This window comes from Epinephelus moara, chromosome 9, assembly GCF_006386435.1.
Source record: "Epinephelus moara isolate mb chromosome 9, YSFRI_EMoa_1.0, whole genome shotgun sequence".
NCBI classification, from domain to species: domain Eukaryota; kingdom Metazoa; phylum Chordata; class Actinopteri; order Perciformes; family Serranidae; genus Epinephelus; species Epinephelus moara.
Genome location: NC_065514.1, coordinates 6,434,735 through 6,462,625, shown reverse-complemented (window position 1 = coordinate 6,462,625; position 27,891 = coordinate 6,434,735). Strand labels below are relative to the sequence as shown.

Below are 27,891 nucleotides of genomic sequence, written 5' to 3'. Positions count from 1 at the left end.
TGATGCACACAAGGGAAAGTTTGATTTGGAGTTTGCGGCTGTTAAGTTGCCTCCTCAGATAGGAAGATAAATCCCTTGTAGCTTCTCCGAATTTTTCTCAGGAGTGCAGTAAGTTGATCTGTCTGGATGTGTGGTGTCAAGGAGCTAACACTTACTCTGCCTTATTTCTCCTAAAGACTCAACTCTACAGAGTCCTGAGTCTCAGGGCTATGTTTAGTGGAAGCAGACTACCAAGCTACTATAGTACTGCATTATGAAAGGTCACCTTACAGAGTCAAATAAAACTGTTGAAATACATCCAAATACTATGTCCAATATCGCCCATTTATGGTGGTATTCCAAACTTGGTCCAGAAGAAATTCAATCTCTGAACCGATCTTTTGTCTTTCTGTCTTTCTTTGTCCTCATTCAAGGTTGTGAACCGTCTTTCCTACACCTGATGCAGACGACTGTACCAAAGCCTGTCGTTCATCTTATCAACCATTAAAAGTTCATCTATTACTACTGTTTCTCTGTTAATTTCAGTGCAGAAACTACAGAAATGTCAGAAAATGCATTGATTCCAGTGTGACATTTCTGCCTTGTACTGTATTTGCATTGTCAGCTGGAAAGGTCACAAGCTGCTGTAGTGAGGCTGAGTAGCAGAGCGTAGGCAGCAACAACATCCCACCAAATTATTATAAAATTATGATACTTTAACATAAGTTAAAGCTCTACACCGTGTCAAGTTCTGCCTTGCTTCTTTCAAAATACACTTCCGTTTTCACAGGAAGTTTAACATCTACATATAGTGTCTTTCAAAATAAACGCACTACATCAGTACAATACCCCACTTGGACTTTCACCGCCTTACCTTTTAATCTTGTCCCTCTGTATTTCCCCCTGATGCCGCCAGGTGCCGGTAAACTATAACAGCAACCGGCCACGTATCACACCAGTGTTAAAGGACGTCTTTTTTCGTCTGTGTCTGACACCACAAGTCACCGCCCAAGTGCTGGATTTCAACAACTTCGGAGTGAGACTAGGTTGACACATACTAGCACACTATGGTGTTATTAAAATAGGGTGACTGACTTTTGGTGTCACACAGGACAGGAAGAACAGTCTCCCGGGTAAAAGTCCAGAGTTTGATTGACCCATCCACTTCACCTCCCACCTGCCCAACGGTCACAAAGCTTCTCATTCTTCATACTACGGCAGTTGCGTGGAGCATCAAAAAATGCTGCCTCCTGGTGTGCCATAACACCACTAAAGGTTGCCACCTGGGTGTATTGGTATCCGACACCGAGGGCCACTGAGAGTCAAGAATTATCACCCAGCTCTACAGCTAAAGAGATTTTTACCCTATTATTTTGGTCTTATGGCCCAAAGATTAGTCTTGTTTCCAGCAGAAGCACCAGTTGTCAGAATAAAATGTCAAAATAAAGCTGTGGAAAAACCTTGCACAGTGGACAAACAACTTAGCAACTAGCTGGTAAAGACAACGGATCATAAAGCAATCTAAAGGCCCACACTGTATACAGTATGTTTCTCAGGAGTTGGTGGAGACACACCTGGAGCTAAAAGGCAACTGTTCAGGCTGCGTCTTTGCTGGGTTTTGGCATTTATTTACCAACACAATAGCTACAGCCACTTTATAAGGTGATGATGTGTCAGAGCTGGGGGTAAGGTTGAGGTTGAGGTGGCGAGCTAAGTGCAAAGGGAGTGTGATGGATCCATTCAGGGTGCACAGATGGAGTGAAAGGCTGCTGTGTCAGTGCCTCATAAAGAATAAAAAAAGCCACTGAGGCCATAAACTGGAACAAATTGCTGTAACATCCTATAATATAACACAATTCAATAGTCCTGAGATGAACAACCTCATATAACATTAAATTGTTGCTGAGATGGTGCCGCGGAGAGGCCATGATATGACTATGATAATTTCTGAGGCTGTGGAGGGTGGATGCTTTAAATTATTTTCTTTCAAATTAACTGGCTCTGTGGTGTCCTCACATCCCGCCACCACACCCTCCTCCGTCTTCTGTTTCTCCCCGTGTCTCCTGTCTCCCTCTCAGGCCCTCTCTTCCCTCTTTATCTTCTCAGGATCTATAGCACCCAGCGAGGTGACAGATTAGTAGGAGAGAGGCTCGCTCACGCCTCCCTCTAATTGGAGTCTACTGAGTTGTTGGCTCTGTCTGCATCTATCTCACTCACTGTGCTCAGCCAGGAGAGAGGGAAGAAGCAAAGTTTGGCCTCAAAATATTTCAGTAAATCCTTTTTAAAACTAATATCAGCTTGAGTGTCACAACCTCATGAACGGGAAAGGTCAGCATATAAGAGGTGCTAAATGGACCTGTATGAGTGACAGGTTTACACCTGTGTGACAGATAAGTTGGTAGTTGGTTCAACAGTTTGAAAGATGAATGGATACCAGAAGAAGGTAAATGTTAAATGAAGTGTATGTTGTGTGTGCAACAGGCCTTAAAAACCTCTTTACTATTTAGGCTGTCCTATGACTTCTGATCTAGCGTCACCAGCAGGTTGACATTTTTGGTTTTTGAATGTTTCAGCAACGACTGAGCAGAATGTCATGTAATTAGCTGTTTTTAGGATAATTTGTCATTTTTGACCAAATAAAAGTAAAACAAATCACGTTCTCATCAGCCCCATCGAGCAGCAACCACTGCAGCTGAAAAATGAAGCTAATGCTTAAGTGACAAAAACTGCAGTTCTTATAATGGCCACTTGAGGCTGGCTCCAAAAGCGAGTCAATATGCATGTTAAAATGGCAACACATTTTCACTCCGACCTCGTCACATATCGATGTTTGGTCGTGGACTTTCCACGTCCAGATACAACGTACAAGGTACCCTGGGTCTATTGGTTGTTGACGTTCAGGGACACGTCAAGTCAAGTGTCAAGTTCTGCCTGTTACATGCATTGTCTTCTTTCAAAATACAATTCAGCTTTCACAGGAAATGTACCATTTACATACAGTCTCTTTCAAAATAAACGCACAGCGTTGGTACAACACCGTGATTTGACTTTTTTTTTTTTCTCCTTTTGGTATAGGAAAAAATAACAGGGTTTAGCTTTGAAATCTTATGGGACGCAAACACTGCTTAGCAGGGTGAAAGACGGTATTTGTTTAACTTTCGTCTTGTCCCGGCGCATTTCCCCCTAATGGCAACTGGCCGTATAATGCCGATATTAAGGGATGGTTTTTTTCGTCTGTGTCTGTTGCAGAAGTCACTGCCGAAGCACTGAATTTCAACACGTTAGCCCAAAAATAAACACGCTTACAGCCTGGTACAAAACAGTTTTGGTCTGGTCTAATTCCTCGCTTCATGACAACTGTGCAGGGGTGAATTTTATATAACTCACCCATTTGAATATTATCAAGGCTTAAAGTTAAGCATAATTAAGGGTGTGGCCTTATGAATGTTATCTGTAACATTCTGGTTACCTAAAAGAGTCTTGTTTAGTATCTGATTGTACTGACAGACCCTCTAAAGAGGGGAACTGCCCATTGGTCCGACAGCCCATTGGTCCGACATCCCATTGTTCCAACCATATTAAACCCATTGTTCCGAAGTCCGTTCCGAAATCATCATGATGCCCTGTGGTTAAGGTCTGGTTAGGTTTAGGCACAAAAACCACTTGGTTAGGGTCAGGAAAAGATCATGGTGTGGGTTAAAATGAAAAAGAAAGTGACAAACACATAAGCTGTGAGCCTGCTTCGCCTCAAGCCTTTCCCAGCTGACCCAGAGCTGGTCGCGGCGCACTATCATGGTAGAAATACGCCCGCCAGGAGACGTTCAGCACCGCGGACCGTCGGACTAATGGGATGTCGGACCAATGGGCTGTCGGACCAATGACATGGACCCCTAAAGAGTTGGATGTTCAGTTTACTTGGGAAGTTTGTTTTGTTTTAGCAGTTTTAAGCCTGTTTTTAGCTAGTGAAAATAAACATTAGCATTAGCATAATTATAGTTAACCATAGCTGTAAATGAACAGTCCTAACCAAGCTAGCTGCTAGCATTAGAATTAGCTCATTCTGGTGCCAAAAATTCAAAATGGCAACAGCCAAAGTGCCAAACTTGAGGCTTCAAAGTGGGAGTTCACAAACAATTGGGTGGCATCACAGTGGCTACTTTAATTGTTTTATCCAGTCTATGTGTTTAATGCTAATTTTAAAGAAGAAATATCATGCTAACATGCTAAGCTAAGCTGGTGAACATGGTTAACACTATACCTGCTAAACACCAGCATGTTAGCATTGTCTTTGTGAGCATAGTAGCATGCTAAAGCTAGCATTTAGCAAGTCTAGTTCCTTGTTTAGCCACAAATGTGAAATGTTGTAAAGTTCTTGAAATATCTGAAATGAATAAGGGTACTTAGCATAGCCTACTGTATGTGAAATAGCTTCACTAATAAGACTTATGCGCAAGAGTACATATGTGTTTCAGGGGTTTGAATAATGCACAACAGCTCTTTTGTTTTCAAAGATCTAGAACGAAGAAAAATTACCTAATTATTTTTATATAACCTCTTTAAATTATACTAAAAACTCAGCCCACATTTATTTAATGTCTTTGTCTACCAAAATTAGCACGGCATCATATTCCACAAGTTGTTGCATGTTTTGCATTGGGAGAACAAATAAGATCACAAACCACTGCCTCAGAAATGACCACAGAATCCAACATAATAAGCTCCATGATGTTTTGCATTCTGAGGCATTCGTCATGTGATCATTCGTTGAAAGCTAAACTTGCCTTTTGTAACTTTTTAAAATTCCACAACATGTCGTAACGGTGACCAGCACATTTTACTAATCAGATTTCAAAAAGCACATTTGGCATCATTAGCTGCATAGGGAGAACAATCCTCCATCAGAACAGGGCTGAAAAAGACAGACAACAAGAATCTGGCAAAGGAGCCGAACTTCTTCCTCTGCCAGGCAGGAAATACACAGGGGTGACACACAAACACGGACACAAAACACACAAACATTCCTCTCTATCTGTGTGGAGATAGAAATATATATCCTGGATACACACACACACGCACACGCCAGACACACACGCTTACACAGAGAGTCTCGAAGGAGTGATGAAATAGATGAGAAGAGGATCCACGGTGAGCCTGGAGGACTGGATAAATATTGACCTGAATGAATGAGGTCTGTCACAGTACATAAAAGGGCTGTACACTCACTCTAACACACTCACACAAACACACACACACCGTCTAACCGACATCCACGCCCTCGAAGAACCTCTCGGCCTCTAAACTACACCTGCACTTCTTTCACTGCTCGGCCGTGTATTTTAACGAAACCTGGAATCAATATTAATATTTATGGAGAAACTGAGATTGCTTCACTGGAAGTCGTATAAATAATGAAAGTGGCTGATATGTGTCAATGCCCACGTGCTATTGCATGTGCCAGGAATTCAGCCACCCCTCAACCCCCCCCAAAAATCTGAAAGTTTTAATGCTTGCCTCCGGCGCAGCTACTGGTGTATCAATAAAAAACAATATGCAATGATGTTTTTTTCTTCTGTAAATATGACAGTGGTGTATTGCTGCCAACCTACAATTAGTCTGTAGTCCATCTGAAAGCCAAGAAATAATAGATAAGAAGAGCGGCTGACAGAAATGCTTCATGGTGTGTGGGGAGGAAGATGCATTTGTTCATTAAAATAATTGCCGTGTTGGGTTGGAAGCAGCAACGTAATGCAAAGTAGGATTGAAATAACATTTACATTATGTAATCTTGTTGCACTTCTTTGAGAAAACTCTGCGGAGGTTTCTGAAATCCTCAAAACACTCGCAGTAATATTTGTAAAAAATGTTGTGTAGTCATAAACATATAGAGACATGTTGTCGATAGTGTGCACAGCTCGTGTTGAGATTGTAATGAGTGCATTTTTAATTTCTCCTAACTATTTGGGATCAGTAGGACCCAATAAGTGAAAAAACTGAACATTGTCAGTGATATTTAAGTCCCAGTGTCCTGAAACAAGACAACAATAAAGTCCCAATGTCTTCAAGTGAAATGACAAAAAGTCCCAGTGTCTTTCAGTGAGACAACAATAAAGTCCCAGTGTCTTCAAATGAGACAATAAAGTCCCAGTGTCCTCAAACGAGACAATAAAGTCCCAATGTCCTCAAACGAGACACTATTGTCCTGATGTCCTCAAACGAGACACTATTGTCCTGATGTCCTCAAACGAGACAACAATAAAGTCCCAATGTCCTCAAACGAGACAACAATAAAGTCCCAATGTCCTCAAACGAGACAACATTGTCCTGATGTCCTCAAACGAGACAACAATAAAGTCCCAATGTCTTCAAGTGAAATGACAAAAAGTCCCAGTGTCTTTTAATGAGACGATAATAAATTCCCAATGTCCTCAAGCGAGACAATATTGTCCCAATGTCCTCAAACGAGACAATATTGTCCTAATGTCCTCAAATCAGACAACAATAAAGTCCCAATGTCCTCAAATCAGACAATATTGTCCCAATGTCCTCAAACGAGACAATATTGTCCCAATGTCCTCAAACAAGACAATATTGTCCTAATGTCCTCAAATCAGACAACAATAAAGTCCCAATGTCCTCAAATGAGACAATATTGTCCTGATGTCCTCAAACGAGACAACAATACAATGTCTTCAAGTGAAATGACAAAAAGTCCCAGTGTCTTTTAATGAGACAATAAAGTCCCAATGTCCTCAAACAAAACAACAATAAAGTCCCAGTGTCTTTTAATGAGACAATAAAGTCCCAATGTCAGTCCCAGTGTCTTTTAATGAGACAATAAAGTCCCAATGTCCTCAAACAAAACAACAATAAAGTCCAAATGTCCTCAAACGAGACAATAAAGTCCCAATGTCCTCAAACGAGTACTTGAGTAATTAAGAGCGTCTTAGCTTGTTACTGTCGCTAAAATTGGTCAAACCTGTTGCCATATCAAACTACAAACATTATTAATTATAAATAAACAAGTTTCAACCATTAGATGTGATCAGGTTTTGGACCTTGTCCACATTTGTGTCGGGATCAGCTGCAGACTGACTTGGCAGAGACGGCTGCCATCTTGTTTTTACATGGATTAGTGTAATGTGCCCTTACTACCACTAGATGGCACAAAAAGTGTCCATGAACGAGGACAACAGGTCTGAGTTAAGTAGAATGAAGTATAAGGTCAAGTAAACCCAAAATGTGATGTCCTCATATGAGACAGGGTCTCAGGAGGATATGATTTTGATTGTTTTTATCATTATGATTTATTTGCTTCCATTTTATCTACGTATTTATTTATCACTTCTATCCTGCATAAACATTGTGTCAAACCTGACTTAATCTCTGCTGAGTTTACTTCCTCATCTAAGACACATCCCCGTCCTCACAAACACACAGGACAAAACATTCTGTGTGCAGTGACAGGGACTGTGATCTGCAGCGATAAACCTACGTGCCGTCCTTACAAATATTTCTTTGTGACCTAAGGTTATTGAATTTTCAGATTTTCAACAATACCAAACCAAGATCCAAGATGGCCTCCAAAGATACCCACGGTCTGGGCCTCTTCATATCAACTACATGCTACATATAAGTCAATCCTTACCTATTTTATTTATTATTTTTCCTGCCTGGTATTATTAAATTCAATACATTTAGTCACAATGAATATTCATTAAGATAGCATTAAGTTTGTTGCTGCAGATCGCAGTCCATGTCGCTGCACACAAATTGTTTTGTCCTGTGTGTTTGTGAGGACGAGGATGTGCCTTAGCTGAGGAATTAAAATCAGCAGAGATTAAGTTAGATTTGACAAGTTTATGCATCATAAAAGTGAAATCCACCTTAAATAAAAACGTGCTGAAATTGGGTTGGGGTGGAGAACAGACCTTTTTCACTGCACACACACATGTTTGACATGTCAAGGCGGGAAGAACACAGGTGAAACTAATTTAGTTAACGAAGGCTCTGAATCCATTAAGTGTCCCAGTAAGCCATGAAAGTGAGCCAGCATGCACAAGACAGCACACTGAAGCTCAGCTTAAATGGATGGGTTTCAAATGTAATCAATTACACCTGCATTTTCCCCAACTATGACAAGCCAAACTGTGTGCTGTGAAAAAGGTCTATTGAGTCAAAGGTTCCTCTGATCAGAGGTTACTCTGGGGAGAAATAAAAGGAAAGGTGAGGTCAGAGTAAATGATGCAACTCTAAGCAACAAGAAGCTTCACCATAGTTTCATATTCATCTGTCAAGACGGGGCAAACAAACCCTGGTGTGTCCAGCACACAAACATTTAAACTCACACTCACACATGCGGGAGCAGTTCATTTAGTGATAGTGAAAACAGGTGTGCATCATTAGGCTCTCTAAGCAGATGGCAACTGGACACCATCAAGTGGGGGAGTAAGGGTAAAAGTGGTCTGTAGTAAATAACCTTCTACATAAATCAGTGTGTGTGTGTGTGTGTGTGTGTGTGTGTGTGTGTGAGAGAGAGAGAGAGAGAGAGAGAATGTCCACAGGTGCATTTTCATGTACGCAGCAGCTGAGAAATCTTAAGTTATTTTCCCTTTGATTATTTTGAGTGCTTTGCAGAGGTTCAGCCACCCCTGTGCTTACCTGAGCAGATGGTACATTCCAGTTTAAGTAGTCGAGGCTGCTCTTGCAGTCAGACCAGAATCCACCTGGGGAATGGTACAGGGAGCAGGGAACAGGAAACAGTGTGGCTAGGGTTGTAAAGCAGTCTAGAAAGTTGCAAGCAATGTCTGTCAGCGTCCTGTGGGTGTTTTCACATGTAGGGCCTGTTTATTAGTGATGGTGAAATTAAAGCTTCATGAAGCAGTTCGATGCTTCGAAGCATTTCATACAGTCAGAAGAGTGACATCTGCTGGCTGTTTGTCAGAACTGCATCTAAGTGAAAGACCTGGAAAAGCCTGTAACGAGGCCTCGCTCTCGCTAGTCACGTGATTGTGGGCGTGCGGAAGCAGGGATTGAAACACTGTCTCGGAACACTTGAACTTCAAAAGATCGACACTGTGTCGAGCAAACTGTCTCGAGCGTAACATCACTACTGTTTATATGGCTCTGTATATTTCTGAAAACGGGTATTTATCTTTGCGTTTGCACCTATCATTTACATGTAACTGCCGTTTTTCTCGACGAAAACGGAGATTTTCAAAAACGGCTTCCAAAGTGAAAATTTTTAAAAATATCCATTTCCATGGAGACGTGTAAACAGGATAGACGGAGATTTTGGAAGACGATGACTTTGCAACCCAGTTCACGCATGCCCATTAGGCGCCTGGGAACCACAACAACAATGGCGGATATATGCTGGGTTGTTTAAATTATGTTAGCACTTTTGGGACTACTTACGAGCTTACACATGAACTTAGCACTGCTGCATCAACATCAGCGCACAAAGACGTCTGCTGTGCCCAATATTAGTAAGTGCACAGCAGCTAACTATGCTACATAAGGTTAAAATGTAGTTTATCATTGTTTTTATCACTAGCGCCAAGAGGAAAACAAATCACTGTGCATGCGCAGAACGTTCTTCTATGGTGTTTGACATATGGCGTATCGCCACCTATTGGCCTGGCATGCTAAGTGCAGCAAAAAGCTGCCGTGATCATGTAAACCCGGAATTTTTTTCATACGGGATAAATAAAAATCAATTTTTATTTGTGTCGGTATCCGTGTAAAGAAGGCCTTAGTCCTTTTTAAACAAACCAAACTCAGAGCTCTTAAAGTGCACCAAAAAGTGGACCAACAGAAAAGAGACTCGGTTCTTTTTGTGTTCACACTATAGCCTATATATAATATATATACTGACATAGCTTTGTTTTTACTTTGACGTGGCAGACAGTGTAGACTGTTGCTGTTTGATGTATTCTACATTCCACATTTGGAGACGTGCAGCGTCTTCCATGGACCGAACTACTCACGACTCATCCTGCGTCCTTGCAAGCATTACAGGCTTAAGTAGTTTCATCTGACCTTTCAAGCTCCCAGTGCAACAGCATGTGATCTAGAGGCCTAAATAGGACCAAGTGTGAAAAACCCTAACACTCTTCTCTGCTGCTGCTTGTGTTATTTCACCATGTAGTTTATGAAACAAGAATCAAACACCATTTCCTGAATGACAGATCAGTCCCATTCCCCAGCAAACCAGCTGGACAATCGAGAGCTTCTCCTTTTTTAGTTGTCTACTCCTTTACATGGTGTTCTGAGTAATATTATCTGCCAAAACTCTGACATTATTGCACTTTCCACATGGTACCACACTATCACTATAATACTAAGAAACTATTGCAAGCCTTAATGTGAAATTTCCGTGACACAGAAACATCTGTTTTAGTTACAACACTAAAAGGATATGGAGTCAGGTTTTATCTGAATGTCTAGACGGTGTTTTGCACAGAGACGCCAGAGGAGTTCTGGCAGGAACAGACAGTTCTGAGGGAACTATTAGTGCGGACAGCAGCTCTAATTGATTTCCAACTATTTGTGGACTGTTTTTAATGTTTCCGCCTCCAACACGTCTGTAGATGTGCAGATGCTGTGTAGAATAATGTATCAAAACAAGCAACAAGTTAGATGTGCAAATTAGCACAGACGTCTCCATGGTTATTTTGCAGCAGTCGGGAGCTAGTTGCAGAAAATGTAACCAACTAATCTGCTGCACCGTGGCTTGGCGGTGACAAACATTAGTCCAATTATAGGCTGCACGTGGCACCTGCCGCCTTCAGAGCTACCAACTAACTGTTGTGGGTTGAGGAGCTGGTGAGACTCTTTATTCAGTCTGGCAGATATTAATGACATAATCAAAACTTTTTTCATCTGCGTGAGGTTGAAAAACAGGGGATAAAACTGGTTTTGAGCTGTTTACCTGCTCTGAGCAGGGGGACAGCTGACCACGCAAGACACACTGATTTTTGGCACCGAGATTGCAGTGCACTGCTGCGCTCAGCGACCAGCGCCAACACAAAAAGCCTCTGCAAGTTGGTTTTTATATACTGAAATCTGGCCTCTTGGAGACTAAATCAGAAGTAAAACTGAGAGGGGATCTAGTATGCTTGTCCTTGTTTTCTGTCATATATTTAATGTTACAATGTCAAATGTTAAAAAATGTGGCCAAAGTTTCACATAATGAGGTAAATATATGTAAAAACCTGAGGCTTCAGATGATTTCCAACTTTTTCTTTTTCTTTATTTTATAGATAAGCTGATGTCAGCTCATGACAGATTTGTTATGGTCATGTGCTCCTGTGTGTTTTTATGATGTAGCCTGCCCTGCCACATGCTAAAGTCAGGGACACGTGTACTTTTGTTTGCTAATGTTGTTAGTTTTTCCCTGTTTTTTGTTTATATTCATGCTGGAACATGTCTGTTTTTGAAGATTTTGGTTAAGAAGCTCTTATTGGTGCCATTTATGGTACAAAGTGATGCTATATGGTAAATTCCCCATCTGAAAGTACATTGCTACGTGTAGCTATGTGCTAATATTAGGGAAGCATGTTTCCAGCCTTTTTTATTATATTTTCAATATAAGCTGACGTCAGCTCATGACGGATTTCTTATGCTCATCTGCTCCGGGTACACTGTGTTTTCATGATGTAGCCTACCCTGCTACGTGCAGCTACATGCTAACATCAGGGTAATGTGTAATTAATGTCTCCCTGATGTTTGTTTTTATTCCTGCTGGAACATGTCTCTCTGTGAAGATTTTGGTTTAAAAGCTTATGTAGGTGTTTTTCATGGTAAAAAAGTGATGCTATACAGTAATTTCCCCAGCTGAAAGTACACTGCTACATGAAGCTACATGCTAACAGAAGGGAAATATAATCTTGGTTGCCAGTGTTGCTAATTTCTGTTGGATTTCCGGTCATACTCCTGCTGAATTATGTCTGTTTTTGAAGATTTTAGTTAAGGAGTTATAGTGGTGTTTTTTATGGAACAAGGTGATACTACACAGTAATTTCCCCCCATCTAAGACTACACTGCTACATGTAGCTACATGCTAACATTAGGGAAACATGTTTCCAACTTTTCTTTATTCTATTTTTGTATTCTTTTTTCAAGATAAGATGATGTCAGCTTATAGTGGGTGGTCATCTGTTCCAGGCAAGCTTTGTGTTTTCATGATGTAGCCTACCTTGCTACATGCAGCTACATGCTATAGTAAGGGAAATGTGTAATTTAGTTGCCAATGTTGGTAATGTCTCCCTGATTTTTGCTTATATTCCTGCTGGAACATGTCTGTTTGTGAAGATTTTGGTTTTAAAGCTTATATTAGTGTTTTCCATGGTACAAAGTGATGCTGCACAGTAATTTCCTGGCTGAAAGTACATTCCAACATGTAGCTACATGCTAACGTTAGGGAAAAATGTTAATCTTGGCTGCTGATGTTGTTAATTTCTCTCAATTTTGGATCATATTCCTGCTGGAACGCGTCTGTTTTGTCTGAAGATTTTGGTTAAGAAGTTTTTATTGGGGTTTTTTCACGGTGCAAGGTGATGATATACAATAATGCCCCTGCTGCAGGTACACTCCTACATGTAGCTACATGCTAACATTAGGTAAACATGTGATCTTGGTTGCAGATGTTGTTAATTTCTCCCTGATTTCGGATCATATTCCTGCCAGAACATGTCTGTTTGTGAATATTTTGGTTTTATATTAGTGTTTTCCATGGTACAAAGTGATGCTATACAGTAATTCCCCAGCTGAAAGTACACTCTTACATGAAGTTACATGCTAACATCAGGGAAAAATGTTCATGTTGGTTGCTGGTGTTGTTAGTTTCTCCCAGTTTCAGATCATATTACTGCTGAAACATGTCCAGCTGTCAAGATTTTGGTTTAAAAGCTTTAATGGTCGATTTTTAGTGGGAAAGTGCTACTGTACATTCATTCCCCATCTGAAAGCACAATGCTACATGTAGCTACATGCTAACATCTGGGAAACATTATCTTGGTAGCCAGTGTTAATGTCTCCAGGATTTTAGATAGAAGTGCAGTTAGAAACTTTATTTGTGATTTTGCATGGTAGAAAGTGCCACTATACTCAGCGACAGTCATTCCCCAGCTGCAGTGACGATGCTGAGATGCAGAAGACCAGGAAACACTGATCAATCAGAGCAGAGTGGGCTTTTTCAGCTGTTTTTTGAACAGTAAATCATGTAAACATGTTGAGTATGAACCTGCAAATGAGCGTGTCTCTAACTCTACTGCCTGCTTACATGTTTAGGCACATACACACTTATATACTGCATCATGATGGGAAATCCCCAGCCTGCTCATGAAATTATAATTTTCTCACTGTATTGCATTCATCAGTTTGAGTGTTTTAATGCTTTAATTATCCATTATCTGGCACTGCTGTTCCACAACACTGGTTTTAGCTCCCTAAAAAGACAATTATTTTCCGGAGGTAAAGAGGAGCAGGTCATGTAGTGACACAGTGACTGTGTGTGTTTATGGATGGCAGCACCGAACATCTACACCGAGAGTTATTGGGTGCAGCAGAGTGGTGTTTATAGATATAAAGCCCATCTGTACGCTCCAGGACACACACTCACACAACGACTCGCTGAAGTGCCCTTGAGCAGAATACTGAGCACCTATTTGCTCTGTAGGGTATTATCTGGAGCTGACCCTGACCTCCCTGCTGAAGGGGAGAAAGTTTACAAGCATCTTTCTTTAGCTCGGGTGATAAAAAGAAGGGGGATTGCATTTAAAGGTATTGATATAATCTGCCTCACTTTTTAAGCAACACTACCATCTGCTGTTGCCATGGTGAGAACACACCTCAGTTAACATGCCAAGAATTAACTTGGGATTTTTTATTTGCAGCTGATAAACACAAATCATCTTGGTTTTACCCGTTCACTTGTACTGCTTAATGTAATGTGGTTAGAGGCTGCAGGTATCTTAATCCACATGAATCCTCCGGCTCACTGGGTCTTTGCCTGCCTCCTCTCCAGGGCTCTCTGTAATCCCTTTAGAGCTTTTATTAGTTACAACACAGTATTTATTTGATTCCTCTGCATAAATCTTTTTGGAAACAGCAGATATTTACATTCTAATTATAGAAGTAGTTAATTATAATAAAGTCATTAGAATGAACATTGCAGTGAAGGCATCACTCTGTCTCTGATTGGCTTACCCTGACATTCCAACCCTAACCAGTCTCACTCCTCTTGCCCAAACCTAACACCTAACCACTCCAATGAATAAAGGCAATGAGTACCAACCAGTCATTCACATCTTTCTTCCCAGTGGACACTAACTCTGCAGCTGGTATACAACATTGTGATGCTGCCTATCCATGCTTCCTTAGTTTGAACAATAGGTTCATTAGAGATGATCTGCGTCTCGCCTGGAAAGTGGACGAGATCAGGCGGCTGCAGCAGGAGGCGGTGACAAAAAGCTGACAGTTTGCAGCAGACTTGAGTCTCTACAGGAAGTCACAGAAACACTCACATCCTGTTAGATCTGATGCCGATTATTTAAAATGTTATCAGACTCATATCAGTTTGCTCGCAGTATACAATTGTTTTGATTATGACAGAGTAGCCTATTAAAATGCTTTACATGTGATCTGTAATTTATGTTCATGGTTCAATCTCCATTTGACATGAACTCTCCTGTAAATCAGCAACATATCAGTTTGACCTGTCCCCTCCACTACACAGGCTGAATAAATTGTGTCTGACTGAACAAAAACACAAGACAACAGTTTTCATTACAGATCAGTCAGATACAGTCAGGGCTTCACATCTGTACACGTGTTATTTTAAACATCCTCACATCCCACTGACCACAACTAGTCTTTGTGATGTTAAATACTTCAATAATTAAAACAGTCCAGTGTTAATATACAGTAAACTCTGTATAGTTTATGACGAATGTATTCAGTCTCTCTGATGACTAAACTTCACCATCAGTCACACAACATGTTTTCTGTTCACAGAATAAACCTTCAAATCAGACAAAAAACATCTAAATCTCTGAAATTCAACAAAAATGAAAAGTTTATCTAAAACGTCATATTGCTGAGTCAAAATCTAAGGCAATCAGCTGTTTCCCATCATGCTCTAGGTCTTGCAGTCGATACAGAGCAACTGTGTGATGGACGTGATAGACACGACGCAAATGACTCAAATTAGGATAATTAAGCGACACAAATGAAGTGAGTAGTGCTATTTCAGATCATACACTTATTCGGGAGTTGAAAAATCTGACCAATCAGTATTGAGATCCTCTGGGGACATATGACGCAGAGGATGTATGATGCAAGTTATTTGTGTGCATCAATCAATCAATCAATCAAACTTTATTTATATAGCACTTTTCATACAAACAGAATGCAACACAAAGTGCTTTACACAATAAAAGCACACAGATGTGGACCATAGTTATGAAATGATGCCTCACCGTGGGTTTTTGTTCTAACTTTGGGAATGACTAAAAGGCCACTACCAGAAGACCTGAGGGTTCATATGATAAAAGCAAATCTGATAAATAGGTAGAAGAGCTTTATAAACCAACAAAAGGATTTTAAAACCAATTCCTAAGCTCACAGGAAGCCTGTGCAGAGAAAATTGGTGTAATGTGTTCTCTCTTTCTGGTCCTTGTCAGCACACGTGCAGCTGAGTTTTGTAATCACTGTAACTGAGCAATGTTTTTCTTAGGAACACCAGAAGCGAGTAACACAAAATACTCTAGCATTCAAATTGCATTTGGTGCATTAGAGCTGTCTGCTTGTGATTCGATCGCCCAGACGTATGTTAATACCAGGTGTAAATATGCTGCTTTCAGAGGTGGGAATGACGTCACAACCTAATTGCTTGAGTTCCAGAACAAGAAGTCGGAAAACAGAGATGTTGTTCGCAACACCACATCAAGCCAGGTTAGCTATTTTCAGCATTATCAGTTGATGACAACAATAATGCTGTATTTTGCCTGGCAAACACCGTAGCAACACGTCCACAGACTTCAAACTGTGCTGAGTATCCTACTGTTTTAATAGAAGACACAAATAAGACAGAAGTAGCAATAAACAATTCTCTTCTGTTAACGTGCGGAGCAGCCATATTGGATTCTGAAGTCAGCGTTAGTGAGGTTCCTCTAGCTTTCCAAGTCGGATCTTAGAGGAAGTTTCCAGTTGAAATTTTCAGCTGGAAACTTCAGACTACACCAACAGTCTGCATACTGTCTCTGTCCGTGGTGCTGAAACACTGACACCCAGGCTGTGTCTCTCTCCATGGTGCTGAAATATTCAGCTCCATAATTTGCCCCAAATCACTCCTTTATTCATTAACTAGCTATCCGCTACCTCTTTTCATCCCCCACCCTGTTTGGAACACTTGTGATTCAGTGTCACTTTGACTCACCCACTGGCAGGCGTAGTGTCAAATAAGTGTCATTCACAGATTTGTCAGTGAAGTAGTGTAGTGCGGATAGCACCATAGTATCCCAAACACTCTACAATTCTGTATTTAGTTCTAGTTATGTTCCAACTTTATTAACAAAATGCTTTTAGGTATATCAAACCTGTGATGCTGATTCAGTATGATAGTGACTCTGTGAACATAAACAGGTGACACGGCATCTTTCAAATCATTTATTTCCTCCATAAAATTAACTGTCACACCTTTAGGGCTGAAAGCTGTCAAACAGTTAACTACTTCAAGAATTACTTTCCATGTAAAAACATTCGCAGGAAACAAAGGCATTCATTTGAATCACAAATAGCTCATTGTGTTGCTGGAAGACAAAGCTTTGTGGTTGAAAGGCTTCCAACGTAACCAAACAACAAACAAAGTTTGTTTAAATTCAACAGAAGGGACAGCGGGGAAGAAAGGAATAATGTTCTCTCATTATCTCCCCAAAACATGGATGAGCAGTTCCATAGCACATTTTGTTTAAAGTCCATTTCATAATTACAGTGAGGAGTCCAGGACCAGCTCTGTGCACAGGGATATGTGTTGGAAATATATATACATATACTCTGTATTCTGCAGGTGAGATTATCTCAAAGTCCTGTGTTCGCAAAGGCACTTTGTCACTCAGGAGAAGTCACATATCAAGAAGTTTGAGAGTCATTTTTACAGAACTTTGGAAACAAAAGAATCACATATATCCCAAATAAAATACTGTGGGTTTAACAAGGCTGTGTTTTCCTCTTTTCTTCGACTCACCAGAATAAATGTTGGCATTGTACATTTCTGAAAACCCCAGATATATAACATTTGCACGTTATTATGTAGCAGATACACTGAAACTAAAATGCTAGAGTTAAAGTGGGAAACGATACTTGCTTTTGCTGCCACAATCACAGCTAGAAATGCTGCCAATGTTGCTCTAAAAAGATGCCAGTTTTGGTGGCACCTTCATGACAGGAAATGCCTCCCATGTGTCACTAAAATCAACCGGTGTTGGTGGCCTTATAATGGCTGGAAATGCTGCAGATCGTTAAAAAACAGAAACCCATTTTGTTGTCTGTAGGACTCAAACGACGGTCTGCAGCTTGGCAGCCATCACACCTAGGTGTCACACCATCCAGGCCTGCTGTAAGGGGGGTCAAAGGGCACAGATGACTCCAGCCCAAGGTCAAGGGGGGCCCATGAAAAGGTCCACGGTCGTGGGGTCAAGTACAACAATTTACTGACTTACAGTAAATCAATGACAATATGTGATTTACATTATACATATTTGCATGATAAATACATGTATTTTCATCTGATACTGATGATGTAAACATGTGAGGCGGACTGCTGCCTGATTCGCTAAGTCAGAATGCCTTAAGAAAAATTATGGACCCCCTAACAGAAACGTCAGGGTACAAAGAGAGGTGGGAAATGGAAGGAGGAAAGAGGCCACATGGCTGGCAAAAAAAACATGAAGAAGCAGCAGGTATGACGGTGAGAAAACCTGCTCAGTCGGGCTCAATTTTAAAGCTACGGTGAAGACATGTGTATCATATTAAACTAGAGGACCCAAGGCATCCATTGGTGCTAACCATGTAAAGCTATCTTGTTGGAAAGGGGGTCAAATAACGCTCCAAATTTGTGCTAAATGTTTGCGAGGGGAAAAAGGAACACTCGATTCCCGTCACTAAAGAAACATCTAAATAATAGGTAGTATGAATCATACTAATTTAATGTCATTTGGTCTGCAGAGACACACAATGCCAACATTTTCATTTTCCCTTTGCTCCATCTTCTGTCTCCTTTCCTCCTCCCTTTTCCAGGTGCCCTCTGGTTTTATAGTGCTCCTCTGGAAGGTTCCTCAGCTTCTCAGCTGCCTAAAAACACACAAACAACAGTGCCAATTTTTACCCAGTTAAAAGACAAATAAAGGGACAGAGAGTGAATCCAGCTGCATTGTCATTAGTATGCTGGGAAAGGGTCAGCTTCTGATGGCCTGGGGTGAAGCAAAGCCCCGAACACATATCAGACATATCTCACTGCTTAACAAATGAACAACACAAAAATTCAAGAGACGTCCCTGAACTAACAGCCAAGTTTAGTGTCTTAAGTGATGACTGCGAATCTCCACCATGTGGGAAAGAATAATGTGTATGTTAAATCATTCACCTGTTCGGGGGTGAGGTCTCTCTGCTCCAGGGCCAGCATCTCATACCCCACCATGAACTTCTTAACTGTAGCTGAGCGCAGCAGAGGAGGGTAGTAGTGAGCGTGCAGCTGCCAGTGAGAGTTGTCTTCCTTTAAATGGGGGCCAGTCGGGGCTCCTGAATGAAGACAGGGAGACATCAGACTGGAGACACAGATCCAGTCAATCAGAGGGGGTTTTACAGCCTTCAATATTATACCTAACCTGCTTGTGATTGTCTAGTAAAATAGTACACCAGACATATTTCTCGTCAACTGTTAAAAAACTGTTTTATCAGTGTGCAAGGTATATTAAAGTATGGGTAACCATAGCAACAATACTTCTTTTTGTGCTGGAAAGATGATCTTTTTAAATACTCTCAAATACATTTGAAGTTGGCGCCACATGATGAGAGAAAACAAAGACAAAAATCTCATATTACAGCCAAACAGGGCACTAAAATATGTTTCCAAAGACATTTCAGGCGAGAAACAGGCAACACAGTACCAGAATCCTGGTTTATATTTGATCAGCACTGCCCAGATTTACAGTTTGAGTTTAAGAGAGAGGGGCAGGTCTCTCTGTCTTGATCTTCTTCTGTAATCTTTGTGTCCGTGATGGCAGGTGTACAAAAATGCGGAAGTACAATCTCTAGATTGAGCAACAGCAGTGGAGCCAGAAAAACCCACCAGATGACGCATTTGAGATTTGAGAGGAGGAGATCTGGGTGCTTGTAAGATTAAGGGAAGTTTACCTCAGTTCATTTACTGATGATACAGAGCTGGTTGAAAATTGGCAACCTTGTTGAGCAGGAGCCCCATTTACAATGGCTAGTTCTTGCTGCAGCGGACGCAGGACAGATTCTAACCCACGGGCCTTTGCTGCCTGTCAAGGAGGAGGTGCACATTAATAATCCTCCAGGACTGTAACATGCTCATGTTTAAGCCAAACAATGTGTCATGTGACTGCAGATCGAGTTTGAGACACGTTCTCACCACAAACCAACTGCACCAGAGTTTGTTTGTAACCAGACTGAGACCACCTCTTCAAGAAGGTCTCGGTCTGGTTGTTTTGGTGCACACCTGCCCAAACGAAGCGCACTGAGGGGGCAAACAAACTTGAGTTGGACTGAACTGAATCAAATGGCAGGTGTGAGAGTACAACAAACTTAGAAAAGACATGTGGCCATGTAGACACACACACACACACAAACAGATTGACAGGACAATCAAACACTAAGAGCTAATTAAGGATATGCATGGCCTGGACACAACAACCTCATTTGTCTCTCAGCCGTCCACACCACATGAACAAGGCCCTCTGCTCATTAACGCCTTTAGGCTGCAGACCAGACAGCCCCCTATCAGGTAGCTAACAAGCTAAATTAAAGAAGCAGCCAGTGTTGACTCCGAGGGCAATAAAGCAATGAGCGTAATACGAAACACAGATTGTATAGTGATAAGTAGTTTGTGTGAGGAGACACCCATGATCCATTCTCTCAGAGATTGTTTGTTTTATATTGCGGCCGCTGAGAAATCTGCACTCTGATTAGCTGGCAGGGGTCCACTAAATTCTGGTAATTGGACAGTATAACCAGGCAGCACTGATGCAGGTGTTTGCATTCGAAATGAATGCATCAGTATTAGAGTGTAGGTAATCAGCAGCAGTTCAGGCTTCAGTGGTTTGGCTAAAATGCTCTGAGGTTGTGTTGTTTAGTTTGTGTAGGAGATACTGAAGTCGCCGGCCAAATGTGAGGTGGACAAATTTGATTTCAAACCTGTTTGTGGGAACGTGGATGTCCAAATCAGGTAATGCTGAGAAAAAGAGACACAGTTCCCTCTTTTTCAGGGGACTATCTCCTTGTCTGTCTGTGTTGTACAGAATATAAAGAACTCTTTCAGGCATCTGCATTCAGTAAGGTTTCCCTTTCATTCGTCACCACCTCTACGTCTATCTTCACAAAAAAATTGCGCCATTACACAACTCCCTAAATCCTCTCGAGAGAGCGTCATTACCACAGATACATCTCCAGTGATTTGCGACTGTATTTAACATTTAAATACCGTCTGTTGCCCGTGTTGCTTTCTGATCTTAGTGGGAGGTAATGAGGTGATCAGATGAAGAAGGACAAACATGTTTCCTCTTTAGAAAATACAAAAAGAATTCAGAAATAGATCCCTGGAGAAGCTGCATTCACAATAAGAGCTATTTCTTTGGAGTCAGTTTCCTGACAGCGGGGGCTGATCAGACACAGATAGAGACGACGGGCGGTCGACATAAAGGAAACTAACGGATGGGAAAAGGAAAAGCAGGAACAAAGGAAAAGACTGAAGAGTCCAGATAAGGGATGAACAGAGACGGAGCCTGCTATTAGGAGACGATTACACTGGTTTTAAAATGTTTCTTTGGGTGTGTTTGTTTTGCTGCATGTGTGTGAGTGTATCACAGTGTATATGTTAGCATAAAGTTACACATATCCCTGGACAGGGGACAAAGTGTAACTGATGTCTCACTGAGAGACAAATCAATGTCCTCCTGAGACCCGAGCTTTTGTTTGGTATGCATTTTTAATTTCTCCTGACTGTTTGGGATCAGTAGGAGCCGATAAGTAAAAAAAAATGTCCTGTCCAATGTCCTCAAACAAGACAATAATAAAGTCCCAATGTTCTCAAAGTCCCAGTGTCCTCAAATGAGACAACAATAAAGTCCCAGTGTCCTCAAACGAGACAACTATAAAGTCCCAGTGTCCTCAAACGAGACAACAATTAAGTCCCGATGTCCTCAAATGAGACAATAATAAAGTCCTGATGTCCTCAAATGAGACAATAATAAAGTCCTGATGTCCTCAAAAGAGACGACAATAAAGTCCCACTGTCCTCAAACGAGACAACTATTAAGTCCCGATGTCCTCAAATGAGACAACAATAAAGTCCCGATGTCCTCAAATGAGACAACAATTAAGTCCCGATGTCCTCAAACTAGAAAACAAATGAGACAATAATAAAGTCCTGATGTCCTAAAACAAGACAACAGTAAAGTCCCAATGTCCTCAAACGAGACAACAATGAAATCCCAATGTCCTCAAACGAGACAACAATAAAGTCCCAATGTCCTCAAAGTCCCAGTGTCCTCAAACAAGACAACTATAAAATCCCAGTGTCCTCAAACAAGACAACTATAAAGTCCCAATGTCCTCAAACGAGACAACAATAAAGTCCCAATATCCTCAAACGAGACAACAATAAAGTCCCAATGTCCTCAAAGTCCCAGTGTCCTCAAACGAGACAACAATTAAGTCCTGATGTCCTCAAATGAGACAATAATAAAGTCCTGATGTCCTCAAAAGAGACGACAATAAAGTCCCACTGTCCTCAAACGAGACAACAATTAAGTCCTGATGTCCTCAAATGAGACAACTATAAAGTCCCGATGTCCTCAAATGAGACAACAATAAAGTCCCAATGTCCTCAAACTAGAAAACAAATGAGACAATAATAAAGTTCCAATGTCCTCAAACTAGAAAACAAATGAGACAACAATAAAGTCCCAATGTCCTCAAACGACACAATAATGAAGTTCCAATGTCCTCAAACTAGAAAACAAATGAGACAACAATAAAGTTCCAATGTCCTCAAACGGGACAATAATGAAGTCCCAATGTCCTCAAATGAGACAATAATAAAGTCCTGATGTCCTCAAACAAGACAACAGTAAAGTCCCAATGTCCTCAAACGAGACAACAATAAAGTCCCAATGTCCTCAAAGTCCCAGTGTCCTCAAACAAGACAACTATAAAGTCCCAGTGTCCTCAAACAAGACAACTATAAAGTCCCAGTGTCCTCAAACGAAACAACAATAAAGTCCCAATGTCCTCAAATTTGATGACAAAATAGTCCCAATGTCTTCAAACTAATACTTCCTAATCAACAGTGTCTCACCTTGTTACTGTTGCTAAAATTGGTCAAATTTGTTGCCATATCAACCTTCAACCATTAGATGTGATCAGGTTTTGGACCTTGTCCACTTTTGTGTCGGGATCAGCTGCAGACTGACTTGGCAGAGATGGCTGCCATCTTGTTTTTACATGGATTAGTGTAATGTGCCCTTACTACCACTAGATGGCACAAAATGTGTCCATGAAAGAGGCCAACAGGTCTGAGTTAAGCAGAATGAAGTATAAGGTCAAGTAAACCCAAAATGTGATGTCCTCATATGAGGACACAGGGTCTCAGGAGGATATAATGAATATCTGAGTCCATATATCCATGATATTGCAATGTTATGTCCCTAATTGTCTGTCTCTCTGCATCCTGGTCCTTCATCCATCCAGTTAATACACTCAGTAATGCGCTGTGTGTTTTCCTCCTGAAGGAATAAGCAGGTAGCTTTATCTAATCCATGATTTCCCAAATGACTCAAACACCATCCAACCACTTGCATCTCCACATTGCCACTAATAAGCCGAGCCCAAAAATAAAAGCTGGCTGCTTCGAAATGAGTTAAAATAAAGCACAAACACAGATGGGGAGATAAGGCAGCTCATTATGTGAGCCAGGTCTGTGTATGTGTGTGTGTGTGTGTGTGGATGAGAGCGTGTGTTTCCAAAATAGATGGTCAGAGTGTGCAGTTTGAGTATGTGTGACAGACACACTGGGTGTTAAAGCACAATGCAGCACATCAATTATAATCTCAGCAGTCCTCTTTCCCTTAATCCCCCTTGATCATGTTAAAATAACACCATTAATTTGGGAGTTGAAAGTTCCTGTGCTAATTAAAAAAAAAAAAAGAAAATCAGTGGAAGTATAGCAACAGTCCATTAGGATGGGCAACATTCTACATTGCCAGAGGATCATGAAACTGCTTTTGGCAGTGAATATTTAGGGCTATTTGTTGCAACAGCGGGAAGTAATAAATTAATTAAGTAATTAATTTAGCTCTTATTCACACTACAGGTGGTATATTAAACTAAGAGATCCACGTACTGCAGGGTACTATCTCCGAAATGTTTTGAACTAGGGAGCAAATGTGAAATTAAAAAGTGTTTTTTTGTTTTTTGAGAGCTAACACGCCTCCACATGCTGCTGTGTGAGAGATTTTAGACAGAAAATATTAGCCGTGGGTGTTTGGAAGTTAGGGTAGGGGCGTACTTCTTTTTGCTTTCAGTGGGTTGTTGTTGTGGCTGGACCAGACAGAGTTAAAGTTAACTCACTTTGGACACTTGGGACAAAGCTATTGTGGTAGTAATGGGTGAAAACAAATCTTTTTGAACAACTCTTTTTGGTGTCCCAGGTCAGCCTGTCGAAGGTCTAAGCACTCACGAATCCCCAACTATCCCACTCACTGTTATCGTAGGGCACTGCTGACATCGTCTGCTACGGTGAGCAAATGAGAGGCGACTGAATCAGACTTGAGTTGAGACCACTAGCCAAGGCCAATGGGGCATTCTTGTGGTCGTCAGATGGTAGTTCTTCCGACTTGGGTGTGTTCATAAGCTTTAAGTTATAATGAGGAAACAGCAGAACATAGTTTGGCGTCTAGACTTCGGTCTCAAATTATATATTACAGTATCACAAGATGATTTTACTCCCATTGATTGATTAATGCTATGTTTACAAGAGGTAAATGTATGGATGTTAAACAACTCCCTTCAGTTGATCAACGACAATACTGATATATTAATATTTGGGGCAAAAGCCCAGAGAGAGCAACTGTCTTTACACCTTCAGTCATTAGCTCTTCATACCAAGGACCAGGTCAAAAACAATGGGGTTATCTTGGAGTCTGACCTCAGCTTTGAAACACACATTAGAGACATCCCTAAGCTAGTCTAGTCTTTGGCATTTTCTGTGCTCTTTTAAATGTTATTTATTTTAAATATTTTGTCTTTTATTGTTGTAATGTCTAGCTGTTAACCTGTCACTTTTTCTGTGCTTTGATTTGAAATATCTTCCCCCCTGTAGCCGTAGCCTGCAGTTGGATGCTGGGGTGGACGTCGGGCTCAAAGAGCAGGCAGCAATACTGATGCAGGGCAGCTGCAGTTTTGACAAAGCAAAAGGTGAGCTGGGAAATTTCTGCAGCTTAAACAGACCGCCAAATTGGGAGGGTGTGTTTGTCGATGACATCAGCTTGTTCTAATTCCAAACTTGTCAGATACCAACGTATAAAGGCACCTTTTGCAGTGATATGATATGCCGGGCGGCGTCAGCTTGTCACGCTGCCAGCAACAACGTTAAACAAAGAGCTGGAAAGTTCCTATAGAGCAGGCAGGAGGGGTGGTGGATGTGTCAACAAACCCAGGACTTTCACCCTGGAGCCCGCTGTTCACTTTTGATGTGAGTTTTAAGCCAACAAATTATGTTTTCTTTTCTAAACCTGACCATGTGCTTTTGTTGCACAAGGAAATAAATGTAAAAACGAGGTGTTTTACCACCATTCTAAGTGTATCATGAGAAAGACTTTGCATTGAATGAGCAGAAACTGAGTACATTTCCTGTGAAAACAGAAGTGCACTTTGAAAAGACATAATGCATGTTACAAGGATGAATTGATACGCCATCCTAGCACATCAACAACGGATGCAGGACGTCACCTAGCGCGTCCTATTCAGAGGTGAAAGTTGGCTGATAAAGCGGCGATATTTGACGAGTTGGGAAGAGAATACGCTGGCTCCCAGTATGTTTTAGAATAGATTTTAAGATGTTACTGATTACTTTTAAGGCTCTTCATGGTCCCACTCCCAGCTGTATCTCTGACTTTTTAATACAGTACACGCCGGGACGCATGTTGAGGTCCTCAACGTCCAGTTGTTGTCAGGACCCAGAGGCTCTGGAACAATCTGCCCGTGGAAATCAGGTCGGCCGAGTCAGTGATCAGTGAAGTCCCTTCTTAAAACAAACTTTTATCAGAGAGCCTTTCCGGATTTTACTTGAGTTGTAAGTTAATTTAAACGGTCTTTTATTTCCTCAGTTTTTATATACCAAAGTGTTTTTATCAGAAAATCTGTTGTTGTCATGTCTTGTCTGTTTTAATTACTGACATGTAAAGCACTTTGTAACCCTGTTTTTCAACACACAGAGAAACTGACACCATATTTTGCCAACATATCAAAACTCAAAGGTTTAAAAGGTTCAATAATGGAAAGAATCATCCGCCCATCACTATACTATAGCTCAGATGTGTTAAAGTGATGCTAACGTATTGTTAGTCATTTCAAAGTTTTCAATTTACCTCTTGTTCTGACCACTTTGGAAGATGTTTCTCCCCACCTCTCCCCCAGCCTTGAGCAAAGAAATCCCCTCAGAATATAAGGTGGACCTACCAACTACCTGCTTATAACCTTCAATACTTAACATGACCTATGAGTTTTAGTCTCCATCTAAAAATAAAACAGACTTGAAGATTAAAGCCAAAACTTAACAAGAGATCTGTAGGAGCCTTCACCACGGGCAACTTTAGACCGAGATTTTACTTCAAAGATTTGATGTCTGATAAAATAAAAAGAAGAAACTAAGTCGATGACTGTGTCCTCTCATACCCTCTGTCCTTTCCTCCTCACTAAAGTTTGGGCGCATCATCTTTCTTTTTAAAATCTTTCATGTGCGCTTCCTTGCAAAGAAAAAAAAAAAACACTCTGGCAGCAGCAAGTCAGGGACTCAGGTGATGTGTGTTTACACAGCTACAACGCTTCATTCTCTATAATGTACCAGAAACAATATAATCAATACAAATTGTCTCCCTTTAACAATCTTAAATTTAGATTAGTCTCCTCATGACTATGGAGCTGTAGACTAAATTGAACAAGATTAATTTCAACCTCGCTGTTAGTCCTAATTAGTCAGACTCCGTGTACACCTCATTGGCCTCAGGCTGTTTATGAAAGATGAAAGAGATCACAAAAAACCCATCATTTGGAAGTGGAGGTGTAAAAATAAGCAGTCACCAGAAGAAAATGTTGGCACTGTACATCTCTGCAAACCACTGATATATTATATTTGTATGTTCCCCCATATCATATTAACATTCTCCAAAGTGACGTACTTCTGATTACATGAATATGAGCTGACTTCGTCATCAGGAGGTGGAGGAAAAAAGGTGGATGGTGTGACATCTAGGAGAGACTGCTGCCAAGCTGCAGATCAATGTTCAAGACCAACAAACAGGGTTGTTCATTAGCAAGACGTGGGTAGCATTTCCAGCAGCTATTGTGCAACCAGAACTAGTTGTTTTTTAGCAGGACATCCAGAGCATTTCCAGCAGCGACTGTGCCACTAACACTGAAGTTTTTTAGTGAGACATCTGCAGCATTTCCAGCAGTGATTGTGCCACCACAACAAGTTTTTTGGCGAGACTATGGTATTTTCAGCAGCAATTTTGCAACCTAAACTTGTTGTTCTTAGCAAGACATCAGCAGCACTTCCAACGCCAATAGTGCCACCAAAATAGGGGTTTCTTTTAGCAAGACATCGACAGCATTTCCAGTGACAGCTGTGCCACCAAAAGCTGGTGTCTTTTAGCGAGACAGTTGCATTTTCTGCCGTGACTGTGCCACAAAAACTGGGATTTTTTGTTTTTAGCAAAATATCTGTGGAATTTTTAACAGCGACTGTGCCACCAAAACTTGTTGATTTTTAGCAAGACACCCGCATTACTTCCAGCTGCGATTGTGCCACCAATGCCAAGGTTTTTTAGCGAGACATCCAAGGCATTTACAGCAACAACTGTGCCACCAAAAGCAGGTGTATTTTAGGGAGACAGCAGCATTGCCAGCTGCGATTGTGACCACCAAAACAAGTTTATTTTGGCGAGACATCTAAGGTTTTTTCTGCAGCAATTATGCAACCTAAACTGGTTGTTCTTAGCAAGACATCAGCAGCACTTCCAATGCCAATTGTGCCCCCAAAAATAGGGGTTTCTTTTAGCAAGACATCAACGGCATTTCCAGTGAGAGCTGTGCCACCAAAAGCAGGTGTCCTTTAGCGAGACAGTTGCATTTTCTGCCGTGACTGTGCCACCAAATCTGTGGTATCTTTTAGCATAAACTGTACCACCAAAACTTGTTTTTTAGGAGGACATCCGCATTATTTCTAGCAACAATTGTGCCATCAAAACAGTTTTTTTAAGAGACAACTGCAGCATTTCTAGCCTTGACTGTGCCACCAAATCTGTTTGTTTTAAGCCAAAACATAATCTTTTCCCGACCATAACCAAGTGCGTCTTGTGCCTAAACATATCCAAACAATAACCACAGTGTTGT

The 27,891-nt window shown here is 41.0% G+C and overlaps 1 protein-coding gene and 1 long non-coding RNA gene across 2 annotated transcripts in view; one reads left to right on the top strand and one right to left on the bottom strand.

Annotated features, from left to right (window-relative positions):
- LOC126395214 (uncharacterized) overlaps positions 1-27,891 on the top strand; it is a 903,426-nt gene that overhangs the window by 823,179 nt on the left and 52,356 nt on the right. The gene's annotated exons all lie outside the window — the stretch shown is intronic.
- galt (galactose-1-phosphate uridylyltransferase) overlaps positions 16,634-27,891 on the bottom strand; it is a 56,624-nt gene continuing 45,366 nt past the window's right edge. Inside the window, exons 10-11 of the mRNA XM_050052467.1 lie at positions 18,623-18,777; positions 16,634-18,330 (exon numbers count right to left, since the gene is read on the bottom strand). Coding sequence (XP_049908424.1) covers positions 18,226-18,330; positions 18,623-18,777 — 260 coding nt within the window. The 3' untranslated portion in view covers positions 16,634-18,225. The remainder of the gene's footprint in view (positions 18,331-18,622; positions 18,778-27,891) is intronic.